At 44.8% G+C, this 23061-nt stretch overlaps 1 protein-coding gene across 1 annotated transcript in view; it reads right to left on the bottom strand.

Annotated features, from left to right (window-relative positions):
* AUNIP (aurora kinase A and ninein interacting protein) overlaps window positions 1-19968 on the bottom strand; it is a 37188-nt gene extending 17220 nt beyond the window's left edge. Inside the window, exon 1 of the mRNA XM_058443977.1 lies at window positions 19791-19968. Within this exon, the coding sequence (XP_058299960.1) occupies window positions 19791-19868 (78 nt within the window). The 5' untranslated portion in view covers window positions 19869-19968. The remainder of the gene's footprint in view (window positions 1-19790) is intronic.
* Between the last annotated feature and the right edge of the window lie 3093 nt (window positions 19969-23061).

Consider the following 23061-nt stretch of genomic DNA (forward strand, 5'->3'; position numbering starts at 1 on the left):
CCTGACTAACTTTTCTGTATTTTTAGTACAGACGGGGTTTCACTGTGTTGGCCAGGATGGTCTCGATCTCCTGACCTCGTGATCCTCCCGCCTTGGCCTCCCAAAGTGCTGGGATTACAGGCGTGAGCCACTGCGCCCGGCCAATCAGTGATCTTTAATGTTACTATTGTAATTGTTTTGGAGCACCATGAACCACATCTATATATGATGGCAAACTTCATCGATAAATGCTGTGCATGTTTTTGACTGTTCCAGTCACTGGCCACTGCCTCAACTCTCCCTCTCCTTGGGCTGCCCTATTTAATACTGAAATTAGGCCAGTGAAGAACTCTATAATGGCCTCTAAGTGTTAAGTGAAATGAGAAGTCATAGGTCTCTCACTTTAAATCAAAAGCTAGAAATGATCATGCTTAGTGAGGAAGACATGCCCCAAGAGGCCAAAAGCTGAGCCTCTTGCACCAAACAGCCAAGTTGTAAATGCAAAGGAAAGTTCTTGAAGGAAATTAAAAGTGCCACTCCAGTGAACACACAAATAAGAAAGCAAAACAGCCTTATTGCTGATATGAAGGAAGTCTGAGTGGTCTGGATAAATGATCAAAGCAGCTACAACATTCGCTTAAGTCAAAGCCTAATTCAGAGAGCAAGGCTCTAACTCGAATGCAATTCTATGAAAGCTGAGAGAGGTGAGGAACGCCACAGAAGAAAAGTTTGAAGCTAGCAGAGGCTGGTTCATGAGGCTGAAGGAAAGAAACTGTCTCTACAACATAAAAAGTACAGGTGAAGCAGCAAGTGCTGATGTAGAAGCTGCAGCAAGTTATCCAGAAGATCTAGCTAAGATCACTGATGAAGGTGGCTACATGAAACAACAGACTGTCACTATAGACGAAATAGTCTTACACAGGAAGAAGATGCCATCTCGGACTTTCATAGCTACAGAGAAGTCAATGCCTGGGTCCAAAGCATCAAAGGACAGGATGACTCTCTTGTTAGGGGCTAATGCAGCTAACGATTTAAAGCCAATGCTCACCTAATATTCTGAAAATCCTTAGGCCTTAAGAATTATGCTATATCTACTCTGCCTGTGGTCTATAAATGGAACAACAAAGCCTGGATGACAGCACATCTATTTATAGCATGGTTTACTGAATATTTTCAGCCCACTCGACCTACTGCTTAGAAAGATTATTTTCAAAATATTACTGTTCATTGGCTGGGCACAGTGGCTCACACCTGTAATCCCAGAATTTTGGGAGGCTGAGGCAGGCAGATTGCTTGAGCCTAGGAGTTTGAGACCAACCTAGACAACATGGTGAGACTCCATCTCTACAAAAAATTTAAAAATTAGCCAGGTGTGGTGACATGCACCTGTAGTCCCAGCTGCTTGGGAGGCCAAAGTGGGAGGATCTCTTGAGCCCAGGCTGGAGTGTAGTGAGCCATGATCGTGCCACAGCACTCCAGCCAGGGTGACAGAGACCCCATCTCAAAAAAAAAAAAAAAAAAAAGTTTATATTTTTTACCTTTTTTTTTTTTTTTACTGCTCATTGATAATGTTCCTAGCCACTCAAGAGCTTGATGGAGATGTACAAGAAGATTAATGTTTTCATGCCTGTTAACACAATATTCATTCTGTAGCCCATGGATCAAGGAGTAATTTCTATTTCTATGTCTTATTATTTAAGAACTACATTTCATAAGGCCACAGGTGCCATAGATAATTCCTGTGATGGATCTGGGCAAAGTAAATTGAAAATCTTCTGAAAAGGATTCACCATTCTAGATGCCAGTAAGAACATTCGTGATTATCTGGCCATGGTGGTGCTGCCTTATAATCTCAGTTACTCAGGAGACTGAGACTAAAGGATCACTTGAGCTCAGGAGTTTGAGATCAGCCTGGGCAAAATAGCGAGATCCTGTCTGTTTGAAAAAAAAAAAAAAAGGTGGGGGGGATTCATGATTCATGGGAGGAGGTCAAAATAACACGAATAGAAATTTAGAAGAATTTGATTCCAACTCTCGTGGATGACTTTGCAGCATTTAAGAGTTCAGTGAAGGAAGTAATTGTAAATGTGATGGAAATAGCAAGAGAACTAGAATTAAAAGTGGACCCTGAAGATGTGACCGAATTGATATACTCTCCCAATAAAAATTTTAATGGATGAGAAATTGCTTCTAATGGATAAGCAAAAAAAAAAAGTGGCTTCTTGCGATGGAGTCTACTCCTGGCGAGGATGCTGTGAACATTGTTGAAATGACAACAAAAAATTTAGAACATTACATAAACTTAATTGAGAAAGCAAAGGCAGGGTTTGAGAGGATTGACTCCAATTTTGAAAGGAGTTTTGTGGGTAAAATGCTATCAAACAGCAACATATGCTGCAGAGAAATCTTCCATGAAAGGAAGAGTCATCAAGGCAGCAAGTTTCATTGTTTTATTTATTTTATTTATTTATTTATTTATTTATTTAGACAGTTTCACTCTTGTTGCCCAGGCTGGAGTGCAGTGGCGCAATCTTGGCTCACTGCAACCTCCGCCTCCCGGGTTCAAGCAGTTCTCCTGCCTCAGCCTCCTGAGTAGCTGGGATTACAGGTGTGTACCACCATGCCCAGCTAATTTTTGTGTTTTTAGTAGAGACGAGGTTTCACCATGTTGGCCAGAATGGTCTCTTGACCTCATGATCCACCTGCCTCGGCCTCCCAAAGTGCTGGGATTACAGGTGTGAGCCATTGTGCCTGGCCAAGTGTGACCTTTTCTTATGCTCAAGAAATCTATTATCAAAAAAGAGCTGGGATCATATACATAACTCCTCTCACTATTAGAAAATGTTCTCATGGTTCCACAGCACTTAAATTCAGTTTAGCTCTTATTTTATCTTTTATCTCTTCTGATAATTTATCTATAAGTTTATCTTAAAGTTTTGCTTCAAACAAATATAATTCCTTTTTTTTTCATGATTCACTATGACCTTCAACTGTAGTACATAATTTGATGTAACTTCCTTTTTTCATAATGTCACTCTGGTCTTAAATTTGTATATGAAGTCTCATGTTCCACCATTGACATACATGAAAGTATTATTCCTTTTGCCACGCTCCTTCTTCCTTTATGCTTCCCAGGGCCCCTACTCATTCTCCTCCACTTTTAGAGTCACCGAGAGCATCATCACCAAGTCCCTCTTTCCTTTTAGTCTTTCCCAGCATTAATTTGATGACATTTAGGATAAAAACCTTTCTAGTCAGCACTGTCATGCCTCATTGAGTCAGGTTGAAAGGATGACGCTACCTCATAAGCATGCCCTAAGGAGGATTGTTTAAGAAGTGTTACCAAGAAAAGCTATCAGGGGTCTCATCATTATGCATCTCCAACAACTTAAGTTAGCTCTGTTGAATTAGTAACAAAGTATTCATTCAACACTTGCTTCAACTTCAAACCTCTCTTAGGTTCTCTGCAGAACTGAAAACACACTACCATAGTTTAGGATCTCATAAACTCTTGCCTAGCCCTAAACTATGACAATAGTCTCTTAGCTGGTCAGGCCTCCATTCACCACCTATTTCAATTCATCCCCCACATAACTTCTAGATTAATCTCAAAGTACAGCTGTGATCACGTCATCTTGCTCAAAATCTGTCAATAGTTTCTCTGCTACTTGTAGCATAAAGTGTAGACTCACACTGCACACATTGATGATTCCAGTTTACCTTTTTCTCTACTACCAAAAGCCCTCCATGCATCCCGTAACATAATACTGAACTACATGTCAGTCCCTGCTGATGGCCTCCAACCTCCTCATTTGTATGCCTCACAGAGAAAGGCATTTTTTACACCCAACTCCAAAACATACTCTTCAGCTTGCCACCAAGCATTCCTGATTCCCCTAGCCATGTGTGGTCTCTTCCTCTTCTGAACTGGCCATTTATCACTTGGTGTCTGAAAACTTATCATCCTACAAAATCCTGGCATCAGCATGTGATTCACATACCTTTTTCCTATCCTGCACAGAACTTAATATAGCTTAATACACATAATAGGTACTCAATTCAATAAATACTTTAGGAAGGTAGGTATGCAGGAAGGATTTCCCGTTTTCATTTTATTTATAGCTTACTCATTACATTTTCAGCACAACAGCAATAGTGCTGTCAGAAAACACTAAGGCTTTTCTAATGCTGTGATCCAAGCTAAGATGAGCTGTCACAATAACTGATGTCACAGATAAGGTCCAGAACACAGATGGGATGGAAGCGTACACGCACAGAGAACTATGAAGTTTTCCATCCCAAAGTAATCTAACAACACAAATTTATTGCAGGAATCTTCTCGAGCACCACCCTGTATTGGTTTTTCATCTAAACCTCATGAAAATTCAACGGAGAAAGGAGAAAAGCAAATTTCTTCTATCACAATTCCTAATTGGAGACCTGATATGTCTATATCCACTGGCATTACTAAGTCTCATAAAAGGGTGCTCCCAGGCCGGGTGTGGTGGCTCACGCCTGTAATCCCAGCACTTTGGGAGGTCGAGGCAGGCAGATCACTTGAGGTAGGAGTTCGAGATCAGCCTGGCCAACATAGTGAAACCTCATCTCTGCTAAAAACACACAAAAAAATCAGCCAGGCATGGTGGCATGCACCTGTAGTCCCAACTACTTGGGAGGCTGAGGCAGGAGAATCACTTGAACCCAGGAGGTGGAGGCTTCAGTGAGCAGAGATTGGACCACTGCACTCCAGTGGGCAACAGAGTGAGACTCCATCTCAAAAAAAAAAAAGCTGGGTGTGGTGGCTCACACCTGTAATCCTAGCACTTTGGGAGGCCAAGGTGAGCAGATCACCTGTGGTCAGGAGTTCAAGACCAGCCTGGCCAACGTGGTGAAACCCTGTCTCTACTAAAATACAAAAATTAGCCAGGCATGATGGTGAATGCCTCTAATCCCAGCTACTCAGGAGGCTGAGACGGGAGAATTGCTTGAACCTGGGAGACAGTGGTTGCGGTGAGATCACACCACTGCACTCCAGCCTGGGCAGCTAAGCGAGACTCTGTCTCGAAAAAGGGTACTCCCTGCTAATGAGATTTTTTTCACTTAAAGGACATAATGCATGCATGTCAGAAGTCATTGTACATTTACTCTCAGTTTTGCTCTAATAAGGACTACTTATTGAAGATCTGTTTAAATCTTCTCTTATTTTAACAACTTCCATTATAGCAGTGGCTGCATGTGGCTCTCTCAGTCACAGAGATGACAGTCCTATAAAAGAAAGACGACCATTGTGCCTCAACTGAAATGCAGTGGAGGAAGAATCCTCACCCTGGAGCAAATCCTGAATCCCCCTGGAAAGTGTTAACTTCAACAGAAGTATTGTAGTATATGGATACAATCAGCAGCTATACACCTATTCTCCCAATTTCCAAATACTATTTTGAGTCACATTTTCTATTTTTATTTTTCTCTATCCTTTACCTACTCAGGTACCAATTTCTGGCTGCTAAATGTAATCATATGTGAAGATGCAAAAGGGCTTTAAAAGACACTGAGAGCTGGTCCAAATAACTGGACCAAAATTATAGCTTAAAAAAGACTTTTGTTTTTGTTTTTTTTGAGACGGAGTCTCTGTCACCTAGGCTGGAGTGCAGTAGCGCGATATTGGTTCACCACAACCTCTGCTTCCTACGTTCAAGTGATTCTGCTGCCTCAGCCTCCCAAGTAGCTGGGATTACCGGCATGTGCCACGATGCCAGCTAATTTTTTTTTGTATTTTTAGTAGAGATGGGGTTTTACCATGTTGGCCAGGCTGGTCTTGAACTCCTGACCTCAAGTGATCTGCCCACCTCAGCCTCCAAAAGTGTGGGATTACAGGCATAAACCACCACGCCCGGCCTTAAAAAACATTTAAGCAATCCCCTACTAAGCCTATTTAGGTCCTTCTTGAGTGTACCTATACTTTTATATAGAGAGAGACCAATAAACCAAAATAAAAATAAACAACTGGCCAGACACAGTGGCTCACACCTGTAATCCCAGCACTTTGGGAGGCACATCACTTGAGCTCAGGAGTTCAAAACCAGCCTGGCAACATGGTGAAACCCAGTCTCTAACAAAAATACAAAAAAATTAGCCAGGTACAGTGGCGCATGCCTGTGGTCCCAGCTACTTGGGAGGCTGAGGTGAGAGGATCTATTGAGCCCGGGAGGCAGAGGTTGCAGTGAGCCGAGATCACGCCACTGCACTCTAGCCTGGGTGACAGAGTGAGATCCTGTCTCAAAAAATAAAATAAACAACTAAAAATAAACAACTTTCAACTTCTACCATCCTGGACTAAGCCCTTGTTATTTCTTACCTAAATTTCAGCAGTATCCTCCAAATTCCTCTAGCCTACCTGTCAGGATACTACACACTCTCAAATAACCACTAATGGGTTAATCTTCTTAAGAGATAGCTCCAATGACAACAAATGCCTTCCATCAATTTCCAACAACATAGTACTAGTTTACCCTCCCAAGCTCACCTTCAACTCCAGGGAATAGTCTACACTTTAGCCAAATTGAATTATTCCCTATGTAGTAAAGAATCTTGGCCAGGTGCGGTGGCTTGTGCCTGTAATCCCAACACAGTAAAACCCCGTCTCTACTAAAACTACAAAAATAATTAGCCTGGGTTGGTGGTGCACACCTGTAATCCAGCTACATGAAAGGCTGGGGCAGGAGAATCGCTTGAACCCAGGAAGCGGAGGTCGCAGTGAGTCGAGATCGTGCCATTGCACTCCAGCCTGGGCAAAAAGTTTTTTTGAAACTCCGTCTCAAAAAAAAAAAAAAAATCTTACCCAAGGAGAGGCCTGGTAGCTCCTGAGAGATAATCTCTAAATCCTTGGAATGTCCCACCTGATAGGAGTGTTTCGTTTTTTTTTAACCTGGGAGCCTTGGGCCACACCAAATAATCTCTGCTAACAATGTGATTTATGGAGGGGTCTTTAGGTCATGCGTTAACAGCATGACCTCTATAAGGGCTGAAAACTAAAGTCAGCAGGAAGGTAAGTCAACCACATGCATGTGACTGAGCCCCCAAAACAACTCTAGACATCACGGCTCAGTTAAGCTTCCATGATTGGCAGTACTCTGTGTGTACTGTTACATATCACTGCTGAGAGCAGTTGGCATTGTCCATTTCTTCACTAGGAGAGGACACTGGAAGATTTAGGCTTGGGATTCTCCCAGACTTGGCTCTCTATGCCCCTGCCATTGGCTGATTTCCATTTGTGTCTCCTCACTGCAATAAACTATAACCATAACAGCTTTCAGTGACTTCTGTGAGTACTTCTAGCAAATTATGAAACCCGAGAATGGTTTTGGGGACCCCCAAACTTGCAGTTGCTGTCAAAAATTATGGTGGTCTTCAAGACTCCTTAACTTTTATTTTGTGGGCCGGGCGCGGTGGCTCACGCCTGTAATCCCAGCACTTTGGGAGGCCCAGGCGGGCGGATCACGAGGTCAGGAGATCGAGACCATCCTGGCTAACACGGTGAAACCCCGTCTCTACTAAAAATACAAAAAATTAGCCGGGCGAGGTGGCGGGCGCCTGTAGTCCCAGCTACTCGGAGAGGCTGAGGCAGGAGAATGGCGTGAACCCGGGAGGCGGAGCTTGCAGTGAGCCGAGATGGTGCCACTGCACCCCAACCTGGGTGACAGAGCGAGACTCCGTCTCAAAAAAAAAAAAAAAAAAGAAACTTTTATTTTGTGTTTCACAAACATCCCTTATACTTCCTGCTTCTGTGGCACTATTCATATTGTCCCACTGCACTCCCATTGCTTTCCAACAAAATCTGGCCCTTCGTTTAAGGTCTAACTTCCACAAAGCGTCTTTCTTTTCATTTTAACAGCTTTATTAATAGAGATACAATTCACTTACCATAAAATTTGCCCATTTAAGTATACAGTTAAGTTTTAGTATACTTATGAAGTTGTGTAATTATCACCGAATCTAATTTTAGAACAGTTCTCATTTCCCCCAAAAGAAACCCTCTAGCCTTAGCAGTCATTCCTCATTCCCATCCCACCCCAGGCCCAGAAAATCACTTACTTTCTTTTTTACAGATTTGCCTATTCTGGGCCTTTTATGTATCATACAATATCTAGTCTTTTGTGACTGGCTTCTTTTACTGAGCCTAATGCTTGGAGGTCCATCCATGTTGTAGCATGTTATCAATACTTCACTCTTTTTTATTGCCAAATAATATTCCATTGTATAGCTATACCATTTTGTGTTATTTTGTTTGTTTGAGACAGGGTCTCATTCTGTCACCTAGGCTGGAGTGCAGTTACGCAATCTTGGCTCACTGCAACCTCCGCCTCCTGGGTTCAAGCAATTCTTCTGCCTCAGTCTCCTGAGCAGCTGGGATTACAGGTGCCTGCCACCATGCCTGGCTAAGTTTTGTATTTTTTTAGTAGAGGCAGGGTTTCACCATGTTGGCCAGGCTGGTCTCAAACTCCTGACCTCAAGTGATCTGCCCATCTCAGCCTCCCAAAGTGCTGGGATTACAGCCGTGAGCCACTGCACTCAACCCTAGATATACTTTTTTTTTTTTTACCAGTTGATGTTCATCAGTTGATGACTACTTGGATTGTTTCCACTTTTTGGCTATTATGAGAAACGCTGCTAAGAACATTTGTGTGCAAGTTTTTTTTTTTTTTTTTTTGAGATGGAGTCTCGCTCTGTCGCCCAGGCTGGAGTGCAGTGGCACGATCTCGGCTCACTGCAAGCTCCGCCTCCCGGGTTCACGCCATTCTCCCGCCTCAGCCTCTCCGAGTAGCTGGGACTACAGGTGCCCGCCACCACGCCCGGCTAATTTTTTTTGTATTTTTAGTAGAGACAGGGTTTCACCGTGGTCTCAATCTCCTGACCTCGTGATCCACCCGCCTCGGCCTCCCAAAGTGCTGGGATTACAAGCGTGAGCCACCGCGCCTGGCCTTGTACGCAAGTTTTTGTGCAGACATACGTTTTCCTATCTCTCGGGGGTACATACTTAAATGGACAAATTTCATGGTATATTAATCATATCTCAATAAAGCTATGATCACATCAGCACTCTGGGTGTGATCATAGCACTCCAGTCTGGGTGACAAATTGAGACCCTGATTCTAAAAACAACAACAACAACAACAACAAAACAACTGACCATAAATATAAGGGTTTACTTCTGGACTTCCAATTCCTTTGGTCTATAATATGTCTACCTTTATGACAGTATCAAACCATCTTAAGTACTGTAACTGTATAGTAATTCTGAAATCAGTACATGTGATTCCTCCAACTTTGTTACTCTTCAAGCTTGTTTTGGCTTTTCTAGATCCCTCAGATGTCATGAATTTCTGGATCAGACTGTCAATATCTGCAAAAAGGACAACTGAGATGTTGATAAGGACTGCACTGATTCTGTAGATCAATTGGGGAGTATTCCTATCTTAAGATTAAGTCTTCTGATCAATGAACATGTAATGTCTTTCCATTATTTACATTTTTAATTTCTTTCAATGAGTTTTATACTTTCCAGTGTATGTCTTGCACTGTTTTGTTAAATTTATGCCTAAGTATTTTATTCTGTTTGATTCTATTGTAAATGAAATTATTTCCTTAGTTTCATTTTTTGGATAAAATCCTACCATATAGAAGTACAATTGATTTTTGTATCCTGTCACATTGCTGAACTCATTTTTTCTAATTTTTTAAGTGGATTCCTTAGGATTTTCTATACATAAGATCATATTTTCTGCAAACAGATAATTTTACTTCTTCCTTTTCAATCTAGATATCTTTTATTTCTTTTTCTTGCTAAATTTCCCTGCATAAAATCTCTAGTGCAGTGGTAAACAGAATGGCAAGATCTTTGTCTTGTTGCTGATTTAGGAGTGGAAACATTCAGTCTTCTTCCATTAAGTATGATGTTAACTGGGTTTTCATAGATGCCCTTTGTGAGGCTGAGAAAATTCCCTTTTATTCCTGGTCTGTTGAGTGTTTTAATCACAAAATGATGTCAGTCAAAATGCTTTTTCTGTGTCTATTGAGATGATTATGTGGTTTTTGTCTTTTATGCTATTAGTATGGTATATTAATTGGTTTTCAAATTTAAACCAACCTTGCATTCCTAAGATAAATTCCTCTTGGTCATGATTTATAATCCTTTTTATGTGTTGCTAAATTTGGTTTACTTGTATTTTGTTGAGCATTTTTGTATCTGTATTCATAAAGGATACCAGACCATAATTTCCTTTTCTTGTGATATCTTGGTCTAGTTTTAGTATCAGAGTAATACTGGCCTCAAAATGAGTTGGAAAGTGTTCCCTCCTCTTCTATTCTATTTTTTTAAGAGAGTCTGAAGGACTGGTATAATTCTTTAAATGTTTGGTAGAATTCACCAGAGAAACTATCTAGACCTAGACTTTTCTTTGCAGGAAGTTTTAAAATTACTAATTCAATCTCTTTGTTGTAGGTCTATAGACCAAAGGAATTGAACTGAAAGTCCAGAAGTAAACCCTTACATTTACAGTCAGTTGATTTTTATCTATTTCTTCTTTAGACAAGTTTGGTAGTCTGTGACTTCCTAGGAATTTGTCCATTTCATCTAAGTTATCTAAATGTGTTAGCATACAGTTGTTTATAGTATTCTCTTATAATTCTGTTTCTCTCTTTTTATTTTCTTTTTTAGACAGTCTCACTCTGTCACCCAGGCTGGAATGCAGTAGCACAATCTCAGCTCACTGCAACCTCTGTCTCCCGGGTTCAAGTGATTCTCCTGCCTCAGCCTCCCGAGTAGCTGGGACTATAGGTGCATGCCACCATGCCTGGCTAATTTTTTTATTTTTAGTAGAGATAGGGTTTTTCCAGCCACCTCACCTGGCCTCTTGCTGACTGACTGACTGAGACAGGGTGTCACTCTGTTACCCAGGCTGGAGCACAGTGGCTCAATCACTGTTCAATGCAGCCTCAACCTCCCTGAGTTCAGTGATCCTTACACCTCAGCCTCCTGAGTAGCTGAAACTACAGGCATGCACCACCATATCAGGCTAATTTTTGTATTTTTTTGTAGAGATAGGGTCTCCCTATGTTGCCCAGGCTGGTCTTGAACTCCTGGGCTCAAGGGATCCTCCCACCTCAGCCTCCTAAAATGCTGGGATTATAGGTGTGAGCCACTGTGCTCTCATTTATTCTTGATCAGTCTAGCTAAAGGTGTGTTGAGTTTGTTGATCTTTGCAAAGAACCAACTTTTGATGTTGATTTTTTTCTTTACTATTTATTTTCACCCTAAATTGTATTATTTCCTTCCTTCCGGTCACTATGGGTTTAGATTGCTCTTCTTTTTCTAGTTTCTTAAGATAGAAGATTAGGTTATTTAAGATTTTTTTTTTTTTTTTTTTTGAGACAGGAGTGAGTTTCACTCTCGTTGCCCAGGCTGGAATGCAATGGCACGATCTCGGCTCACTGCAGCCTCTGCCTCCTGGGTTCAAGCAGTTCTCCTGCCTCAGCCTCCTGAGTAGCTGGGATTACAGGTGCCCGCGACTATGCCCAGCTAATTTTGGTATTTTTAGTAGAGACAGGGTTTCACCGTGTTGGCCAGGTTGGTCTCAAGCTCCTGACCTCGGGTGATCCACCCACCTCAGCCTCCCAAACTGTTGGGATTACAGGTGTGAGCCACTGTGCCTGGCCGAGATTCTTTTTAATAAAAGCATTTACAGCTATAAATATCCCTCTAAGCATAGTGTTAGTTGCATCCCATAAATCTTGGTGCATTGTGTTTTTGTTTTCATTTATCTCAAAGTACTTTCTATTATAATTTTCCTTTTGATTTCTTCTTTGACCCTTGGTTATTTAGAAACGTGCTGTTTGATTTCAACCTATTTGTGGATTTTCTACTTTTTCTTCTGTTACTGATTTCTACTTTCATTCCATTATGGAGAATATACTTTGTATGATTTGCATCTTTCTAAATTTATTGAGATTTGTTTTGTGACCTAGTATTTGTGGAGAATGCTCCATGTGTCATGGAGAAGACTATGTATTCTGCTGTTGTTGGGTAGACTGTTCTATATTTCTGTCTCTTAGGTCTACCTGGTTTATACTATTGTTCAAATCTTTTTTCCTTGTTGATATCCATGATTGAAAGTGGGTATAGCCGGGCGCGGTGGCTCACGCTTGTAATCCCAGCACTTTGGGAGGCCGAGGCGGGCGGATCACGAGGTCAGGAGATCGAGACCACGGTAAAACCCCGTCTCTACTAAAAATACAAAAAAATTAGCCGGGCGTGGTGGCGGGCGCCTGTAGTCCCAGCTACTCGGAGAGGCTGAGGCGGGAGAATGGCGTGAACCCGGGAGGCGGAGCTTGCAGTGAGCCGAGATCGCGCCACTGCACTCCAGCCTGGGCGACAGAGCGAGACTCTGTCTCAAAAAAAAAACAACAAAAAAAGAGAAAGTGGGTATTAAAGTCTCCAAATATTGTTCACAAAATCTTTCTTAATATTAGCTATATTAGTGTTGTATTGCTTTGTAACGAATTACCACAAAACTCAGAAGCTTAAAACAATAAACATTCTGCCGGCGTGGTAGCTCACGCCTGTAATCCCAGCACTTTGGGTGGCTGAGGCAGGCGATCACTTGAGGTCAGGAGTTTGAGAACAGCCTGACCAACATGGTGAAACCTCGTCTCTACTAAAAATACCAAAATTAGCCAGGTGTAGTGGTGAGCGCCTGTAATCCCAGCTACTCAGGATGCTGAGGCAGGAGAATCGTTTGAACCCATTAGTCGAAGTTGGCAGTGAGCTGAGATCGTGCCATTGCACCGCAGCCTGGGTGACAGAGCAACTCTGTCTCAAAAAACAAACAAACAAACAAAAACAAAACAAAAAAACATTAATCTCACACAGCTTCTCAGGGTGATTAGCTTGGTGGTTCTGGCTAAGGGTCTCTCATGAGGTTGCATTCATGATGTTGGCTCAGGCTACAATTTCAGCCTTAACTGGGGCTGAAAGGATCCACTTCCAAGGTAGCTCACTAACATGGCTGTTAGCAGGCTTCATGTAGCAACATGGAAGCTAGCTTTTCCCAGAGTGAGCAATCAAAAGAGGTCACAAAGCCATTTATGACCCAATCTGAAAAAAATCACACACCATCAGTTCTCGCAATATTCTATTCATTAGAAGCAAGTTACGGCCGAGCGCGGTGGCTCACGCCTGTAATCCCTTTGGGAGGCCAAGGCAGGTAGATCACCTGAGGTCAGGAGTTTGAGACCAGCCTAGCCAACATGGTGAAACCCCGTCTGTACTAAAAATACAAAAATTAGCCAGGCATAGTGGTGCATGCCTGTAATCCCAGTTACTCATAAGGTGAGGCAGGAGAACTGCTTCAACCCAGGAGGTGGAGGTTGCAGTGAGCCAAGATCACGCCACTGCACTCCAGTCTGGGCAACAGAGCGAGACTCCATCTCAAAAAAATAAACAAACAAATAAATAAATAAATAGCAAGTTACCAAGTCCAATCCAAACATAAAGGCAGGAGAATGAAGCTCCGCCTCTTGAAGGGAAGAGTGTGGACATATTTTAAAACCATCACAGTCCACCTTCTGGCCCCAAATTACTTACATTATTCCCATATGCAAAATATACTCCCTCCCTCCCAAAACTCTACAAAAATCTCATCTCTTTATAGCATTAGCTTAATATCAAGGATACTAGCATCTAAAACAGGTACATGTGAAGTCCAAAAATGTAGTTTAAATACAGTTCCTTTAGATCTGCAGGCCTGTGAACTAAAGACAAATTATCTTCCCTCATACATCTAACATACAATTTGGAACAGGCATAACTGTTACAGACACTATGTTCAAAAAGGGGGAAATAAGAGGTACAAGTGGGTCACCAGTCAATGGCAATTCTGAAATCCAGCCAGGCATTTATTATCTCACAACTTCTGTGCATGAAGAATTTGGGTTAAGCCTAGATGGGTGGGTCTGTCTCACAGTCTAGTGAGGTTGCATTCAAAGTATCAACCAGAGGTGCAGTATCCAATTTCAAGATGACTCCCTCACTCACACAACTGTTGGCAAAAGGCCTCAGCTCCTCACTGCATGAACCTCTCCACAGAGCTGCTTGAGTGTCCTCACAACACGACAGCTGGCTTCTCCCAAAGAGACAATGAAGCTAAAGCTGCAATGTCATTCATGACCTGGATTCAGAATTCTTTTTTTTTTTTTTTTTTTTGAGATGGGGTTTCACTCTATCACCCAGTCTGGAGTGCAGTGGCGCAACCTTGGCTCACTGCAACCTCCACCTTCCAGCTTCAAGCAATTCTCCTGCCTCAGCCTCCTGAGTAGCTGGGATTATAGGCACCCGTCACCAAGCCTGGCTAATTTTAGTATTTTCAGTAGAGATGGGGTTTCACCATGTTGGCCAGGCTTAGACTCAGAATTCTAACACCATAACCTACCACATTCTATTCATTGGAGTCACCAAATACTGTCTGTGCTCAAGGAAAGGGGAATTAAGTTCTATCTTTTAGAAGGAAAAGTACTGAAGAATTTGTGGACATACATTAAAACTGCCACAATCCTCTACCCATGATAAACTTTTTTTATTTTTTGTGGAGTTGGGGTCTCATTATATTGCCCAGGCTGGTCCCAAATTCCTGGCCTCAAGTGATCCTCCCGCCTCAGCTTCCCAAAGTGCTGAGATTACAGGCATGAGCCACAGTCCTATTTAATTTTAACAAACATATATTATTTTCATAATATAAAAACAAAATGAAAGCAAATCTAGTACACATACAAGGCCTAAGTAACGAGGCCAAATGGGTAGTTCAAATTAGGAGAGAAGCAAACTCACTCCAAACACAGACTACTATTGTCTACTGGCCAGACTACAAACTACTCATTCTCTCAAAAACAGCAAACAATTCTGTTTAGAGATCAAGTGGGAAGAGGCATGTTTTCAAAAACACAGCCACTAGCTACTGCCCATCCATCCCTGACATTAAAACTCAAAGGACAGGCCGGGCGCGGTGGCTCAAGCCTGTAATCCCAGCACTTTGGGAGGCCGAGGCGGGTGGATCACGAGGTCAGGAGATCGAGACCATCCTGGCTAACACAGTGAAACCCCGTCTCTACTAAAAATACAAAAAATTAGCCGGGCGACGTGGTGGGCGCCTGTAGTCCCAGCCACTCGGGAGGCTGAGGCAGGAGAATGGCGTGAACCCTGGGGGGTGGAGCCTGCAGTGAGCCGAGATCGTGCCACTGCACTCCAGCCTGGGCGACAGCGAGACTCTGTCTCAAAAAAAAAAAAAAAAAAAAAAAAAAAAACCTCAAAGGACTGTATGCCTATTTGATAGCCACTCTAGGAAGAAGCACCTTGTGAAAGGGAATCTTTAGTACTCTTCTCTGGGTTGGAAGTCAGAGTAATAGATAATAGTCAGGAACCAAAGATTTTAACAAGTATCTTTGGGAATCAAGTAACAAGAAGGAGAAATGGTGTTAGTGAGTATGGTCATAAGGTCCAGGCCTCTAGAAAGCAGAATAAGTTAAGGGCCTAGAGATCCTGGAGGATTCCATACCTGTCATGCACTACATCAACAAGACAAATGTTTTCACCATAACACTGCCAGAGAAAAAGGCAGGATTTGGGGGTATAAGAATTATAGACAGATCAGGCACGGTGGCTCATGCCTGTAATCCCAGCACTTTGGGAGGCTGAGGCAGGCAGATCACTTGAGGCCAGGAGTTCAAGACCAGCCTGGTCAACATGGTGAAACCCTGTCTCTACTAAAAATACAAAAATTAGCCAGGTATGGTGGCACACGCCTGTAATCCCAGCTACTCATGAGGCTGAGGCAGAGAATCTCATGAACCTGGGAGGCAGAGGCTGCAGTGACCCGAGATCATGCCACTACACTCCAGCCTGGGTGACAGAGCAAGACTCCATCTCAAAAAAAAAAAAACAAACAAACAAACAAACAAACAAACAATAAAACAAAATTAGGCTGGGCGTAGTGGTTCACGCCTGTAATCCCAGGAGGCCGAGGCAGGCGGATCACCTGAGGTTGGGAGTTCAATCAAGACCAGCCTGACCAACATGGAGAAACCCCATCTCTACTAAAAATACCAATACCAATTCACCTGGGCAAGGTGGTGCATGCCTGTAATCCCAGCTACTCTGGAGGCTGAGGCAGGGGAACTGCTTGAACCCAGGAGGTGGAGGTTGCAGTGAGCTGAGATCGCACCACTCCAGCCTGGGCAACAAGAGCAAGACTCCATTTTGGAAAAAAAAAAAAAAAAAAAACAGAATTATAGACATAGAGACAAATATTGGCTCTCCTCTTCCCTGTGGAATATTCGCTTTCTCTCTCTCCTGAACTCTTCCTAATTCTATTTCTGTCCTCTTTCTAAATTAAACTGGTGGCTGGGTGCAATGGCTCACACCTGTAATCCCAGCACTTAGAGAAGCCACGGTGGGCAGATCACTTGAGCTCAGGAGTTCAAGACCAGCCTAGGTAACACAGCGAAATCCCATCTCTACAAAAAAAAAAATACAAAAAATGAGCTGGGCGTTGTGGCACTATGCCTGTAGTCCCAGCTACTCGGGAGGCTGAGGCAAGAGGATCACCTGGAGCCCGGGGGGGTTGAGGCTGTAGTTAGTCGTGATTACGCCACCGCACTCCAGCCTGGGTGACGGACTGAGGCCCTGTCTCCAAAATTAACTAACAAATCAAAGTGGTATACAAGTTTCCCAAGCATCCCATGTCATTCAAGAATGTATTCAAAGTGTACAAATGGCTTATTCCTAATTCAAGGAGTAATAAATAGCTATTGCACATTTTGATTTTTTTTTTTTTTTTTTTTGAGACTGATGTGGGGAAAAGAAGGAGAGATCAGCCTGTTACTGTGTCTATATAGAAGGAAGTAGACATAAGAGACTCCATTTAGTTCTGTATTTGAGATGCTGTTAATCTGTGACCCTACCCCCAACCTTGTCCTTGCAAGAGACATGTGCTGTGGTGACTTAAGGTTAAAAGGACTTTGGGCAGTGCAGATGTGCTTTGTTAAACAAGTGCCTAAAGGCTGCTTATGGTTAAAGGTCATCACCATTCTCTTAAATCTAGAAAAAAGAACATTCCTCTCCTGCCCGTCCCTGGGCGATGGATGGAGCAATACTGCCAGAAGGTTTATGGAGATGTTCGCATATGCATCTCAAAGGCACAGCATTTTCTTTTGAACTTACTTATGTTGCAAGGCCTATTGCCCAGTCACTCCCTTATCTTTTTGATGGTAAAGATAATTATCAATAAATACTAAGGGAACTCAGAGGCCAGTGCCGGTGTGGGTCCTCTGTAAGCACAGCACCGGTCCCCTGGGCCCCGCTTTTCTTTCTCTACACTTTGTCTCTGTGTCTTATTCCTTTTCTCAAGTCTTTCGTCCCACCTAACGAGAAGCACCCACAGGTGTGGAGGGGCAGGCCACCCCTTCAACTAAGTCTTGCTCTGTCACCCAGGCTGGAGTGCAGTGGCACAATCTCAGCTCACTGCAACCTGCACCTCCTGGGTTCAAGCAATTCTCCTGTCTCAGCCTCCCGAGTAGCTGGGATTACAGGCACCTGCCACCACGCCTGGCAAATTTTTGTATTTTTTGTAGGAGAGACGGCGTTTCACTACGTTGGCCAGGCCGGTCTTGAACTCCTGACCTCAGGTGATCCACCCGCCTCGGCCTCCCAAAGTACTAGGATTACAGGCGTGAGCCACTGCACCCGGCCATTTTGATAATTTTTTAAAAAATAAAACAATCGACAGGGCACGGTGGCTCATGCCTGTAATCTCAGCACTTTGGGAGGCCGAGACGGGCAGATCATTTGAGGTCAGGAGTTCAAGACCAGCCTGGCCAACATAGTGAAACCCTGTCTCTACTAAAAATACAAAAATTAGCCGGGCGTAGTGGCGGGCGCCGGTAGTCCCAGCTACTCGGGAGGCTGAGGCGGGAGAATCGCTTGAACCCAGGAGGCAGAGGTTGCAGTGAGCTTAGATCGCGCCACTGCACTCCAGCCCAAGCAACAAGAGTGAAACTCTATCTCAAAAATAATAATAATAATAATAGGCCGCGCGCAGTGGCTCACGCCTGTAATCCCAGCACTTTGGGAGGCTGAGGCGGGCAGATCACGAGGTCAGGAGAGCAAGACCATCCTGGCTAACACGGTGAAACCCTGTCTCTACTAAAAATACAAAAAATTAGCCGGGCGTGGCCGGGCGCAGTGGCTCACGCTTGTAATCCCAGCACTTTGGGAGGCCGAGGCGGGCGGATCACGAGGTCAGGAGATAGAGACCACGGTGAAACCCCATCTCTACTAAAAATACAAAAAAAAAATTAGCCGGGCGTAGTGGCGGGCGCCTGTAGTCCCAACTACTCGGAGAGGCTGAGACAGGAGAATGGCGTGAACCCGGGAGGCGGAGCTTGCAGTGAGCCGAGAGCGCGCCACTGCACTCCAGCCTGGGTGACAGAGCGAGACTCCGTCTCAAAAAAAAAGAAAAAAAAAAAAAAAGCCGGGTGTGGTGGTGGCCGCCTGTAGTCCCAGCTACTCAGGAGGCTGAGGCAGGAGAATAGCGTGAACCCCGGAGGTGGAGCTTGCAGGGAACTGAGATCGTGCCACTGCACTCCAGCTTGGGCGACAGAGCAAGACTCCATCTAAAAAATAATAATAATAATAAATAATAATAAAACGATCAAATTTCTTATCTATAAAACCAGGATAACGACAAAATCTACTTTATTGAATTTTGGTGAGTACCTGCCATTGATAAAGTGTATAAAGTCTCGGCAAAGTGCCTGACACATAGAAAGCACTCAATAAAGGTTAGGTATTGTTATTATTTATACACCTCTTTTCTTCCCTATAAGACTGTGAGCAACCTGAGAGCAAGAATCCTGCCCCTAGTGTCTGTTTTGAGCCTGTTTTCCGTATGTGAAATGGGTATCATTACGCTATCTACCATACAGAATTGTACCAAACAAGGTAACATACCTAAAACACTTAGCACCAACATAAAATGCTCAATAAACATGAATGATTATTATCTCGCACTTTTGTTTCTTTACAGTGACTGAAGGGCATCTTGCCCAGGTGACCGACCTGAGTGTGATTTCCAGCTCCTTCTAGTTAGGCGGGCCTAGGTTAGTTACTGAACCCCAGTTTCCTCATTCCCAGTAAGAATGACGATACATATAACGCATATTCAGTATCTAATGCAGTATCCGGCACCCAGTGACCGCTCAGTACACAGGAGGCCAGCTCCCCTTCCCCTCAAAGTTTCCGGTTCTGGGTAGGTAGATGGCCTGCAACTTGGCAAATTGGGTGGAAACAGACCCTGGGGTGAGAATTTCCCAAATTTGCATTCGCATCCACCTCCCAACGCTCCAGCCTCTACCAGGACGTCTCGCAAGGACTGTGGCCTCCTAGGGAGCCTGCTCAGTTCAACTGCTCCGAGAGAACTTTCCCTCCGCCTCTCACACACCTGAACCCTCGCCGCCCGCCCCCGCGCGCCGCTCCTCCACACCCCTCAACAGCACGCTCCTTCCTTCCGTCCCTCCCACCCTCCCCAAGCCCCATTTTTCAACCTTCTTCAGACCACAGTCGCTCTCACCTGTGAATTCCCCAACGCTGTTCCCTTCTCTGTCCCCGACTTCGCTTTCATCATCTCCAGGTGTCCCCCCAACTTCCCCGTCTTACGCCTCCAGGCCCTACCTGGTCCCCAACGCCCTCTCTCCCCCCAGCGTCCCACCTGCACTTTCCGCCTCTTCAGCGCCGCCGCGTCCAGCCACACGCCGCAGGCCTCCTCCTCGGGACCTGTCCGCCTCATGGCCGCTGAGGAGACGAAGCCCGCAGGACGCCGGCGCAGGCTCCCGGCGCCTCAGGGAACGCCAGAACCGCGGCCGCCGACGTTCGGATCTCGCGCCAACGCTGGGGGCGGGGCTACGTCGCGACCGCCGCGGGCGCGAGCCCCGCCCCGGCAGGGGCCCCGCCCCAGGCAAGGCCCGGCCCCCTTCGCTGTGCCCCGCCCACGCACCAACCTTCGCGGCCGGTCCCTTGAGTGCGTGCGGCGCCTTTCCCTGCGCCCAGGAGTGCATGTTCTTTCTGATCCGCTCATTCAAGAGCGGATGCCGGAATCTGCTGTGTGAACGGTTCTCGACAGCCTCAGAAATGTACATTTTCTTTTTGCTACATTGAACATTTCTTACAGTATTACCCCGGGCTTACGAATTTGTTCGTGTCATCGCTGAATCTTCGCGATCACCCCAAGAAGGAAGTGGCTAAGCCGAGATCAGGCCCGTCGACTCCAGATCAGGGGTCCTCGACCTAAGTGGTTGCCAGACACTCGAGTGTGCGAACAACTTTGGTAATTTTTTTTTTTTTTTTAATGTAAGCGTAACTACGAAGCCACATGGGAGAGGATTTTGAAGAGATTAAAATTTGGGGTCAGAAACTAGATTTCAGTCCTGCTTTCACCGTTTACTGTGCCTTGGATTTTAAAGAGGATCAAATGAGGTTTGTGAAAGTATTTTGCGAATTCAGAAAACCCCTTGGAAATGCAAAAATGCTGGCACCCCACCCATCCTTCCGTCCCTAACCACAATCTCCATAGATGGAATATATGTGTATTATATGTAATTTTTACATATTGTATATATAAAACAAAATTTTTTTTGAGACGGAGTCTCACTGTCACCCAGGCTGGAGTGCAGTGGCGCTCTCGGCTCACTGCAGCCCCGACTCCTGGGTTCAAGCGGTTCTTCTGTCTCTGCCTCACTAGTAGCTGGAAGTACAGGCACACGTCACCACACCCAGCTAATTTTTGTATTTTTAGTAGACACGAGGTTTCACCATATTGGCCAGGCTGGTCTCGAACTCCTGACCTCGTAATCCGCCTGCCTCGGCCTCCCAAAGTGCTGGGATTACAGGCATGAGCCACCGTGCCCGGCCAAAAATTTTTTAATTTTTTTTTGGTGGAGGGAGGATAGAAGCTCAGCCACCTCTTGCCCAGTCTGCGGCAGGTCAGCCAGGAGCCTCAGCCATCTCCACAGCCAGAGCCTGTCTTCACGGTGGACAGAGCCATCTCGCTTTGTCACCTAGGCTCGGGTACAGTGGCACAGTCTCAGCTCACTGCAACCTCAACCTCTTGGGCTCAAGCGATCCTCCCACCTCAGCCTCCCAAGTAGCTGGGACTACAGGCGTGAGCCACCGCGCCTGGCCTATATCAAAATATTTATTTATATACACATATTTTACGTGTGTGTGTATTTCATAAGTTCCCCCACGATATTTCAGCAGTGAAGTGATATTTCTAATTAATTTGGGTTTTCTCATCTTCCCAATTTTCCTTCATTGTATATATATTGCTGTGTACTATGGAAAAAGCAGTATTATAAAAGTTAACATAACATACTCCTTTGGTGCGCATGCGACAGGGCTCAATATGTGTGGCGGAGTGTGCACGCCCCTGCCCCCTCCACTAAAAACAAAACAAAGAAAACCCTCCTTAATTGAAGGAAAAACCAAACAAAAAAAGTCTTTGTCAGATTATAAAGTGGGATTATGTATATTTTAAACATATTATTTTAACTACTTATAAAACTTTAGTAATAAAACTGCCCCCACTCCCTTGCCAAACAAATTTTGTATATATAGATATGGTATATAAGGCCACAACCCCATCCCCCAGCAAAGATAAAACGAGAACTGCTCCCTCCACCCTGTGTCCACTCCCAGGGGCCCCAGCTTCCTCCGGAAAACCTCCTGCAGTAATGTGAGCAGGGGCCCCTCCCTGAAACAGGAGACCAAAAACAAAGAGGCGGCTACTGTCACAGTCACTTTATTGCATCCAGGCCATAATCCAGACCACCCCAGCCCCAGCCCCACTTTTCCTTCCGCACCTCTGGGTCTCTGCACAGGTTTCCCTCTGCCTGGAATGCCCTTCCTATTCTCCATCTGCAAACTCCTATTCACACTCCCCAACCTAAGACCCTGAGGGTCCCAGGCAGCACAGGTTAATCCCTCTCCAGCACTTCCCTTGACAGTTCATTCTGATATCAAAACCTTTGTCGGCCAGGCGCGGTGGCTCATGCCTGTAATCCCAGCACTTTGGGAGGCCGAGGTGGGCGGATCACCTGAGGTCAGGAGTTCAAGACCAGCCTGACCAACATGGAGAAACCCCATCTCTACTAAAAATACAGAAAATTAGCCAGGCATGGTGGCACATGCCTGTAACCCCAACTACTTGGGAGGCTGAGGCAGGAAAATCGCTTGAACCCAGGAGGCGGAGGTTGCAGTGAGCTGAGATCACACCATTGCACTCCAGCCTAGCCAACAAGAGACACCCCCTACACAAAGCTTCAACACTAAAAGCCTTTGTCATCTTGCATTGATCCACAGGGCCCAGTGGTGACCTGCCTCTGAGCAGAGACCCAGGAAACACTGAATGGATAAATGAATCCTTAACAAGGGAACCAGAAGAGAAGCTGGGAACAGGCCGTGTGGGACACAGAAGCCAGAGCTAGGAGATCTGGGGCTCACTGTCTGGGATGGTGACTGAAGGGGTATGAAGCACTGGATGGGACCCATTTGTATCTGGCACAATCTACTACCTTTGGGGTCTCTCTGCAGCTCCAACACTTGTGGCTGGGATTCAAGGGACAGTAAAGATCCTGCATATATGTTGGGCCTGCCCCTTCCGCATCCAGCAATGAAACCTGAGTAGAAGTGTGTTGCCAAGGCCTCCCCTGGCTCAGCTCAAATCTGACTCCGGCCTAAGTTTCACCTCCTGCCTAGATAATCTAGAAGCCCCAATCCTCACCAAGCTGACCCCCAGCCTCACCCCAGTGAGTGGCAGTGGAAGGGCAAGCTGGAGTGGCCCACACCTTTAACTCTTTCCCTCTCCCTGGGCAAGGAGCTGGGGCAGGCCCAGGAGTGGACCCCAGCAACTCCTAGCCAATCCCTAAATCCAAGAATTGGCCAGTGACGCCCTTGGCAGTTGAGTCGTGAACAGGGAGTCGCTG

This window comes from Hylobates moloch, unplaced genomic scaffold, assembly GCF_009828535.3.
Source record: "Hylobates moloch isolate HMO894 unplaced genomic scaffold, HMol_V3 SCAFFOLD_9, whole genome shotgun sequence".
Classification (NCBI taxonomy): Eukaryota; Metazoa; Chordata; class Mammalia; order Primates; family Hylobatidae; genus Hylobates; species Hylobates moloch.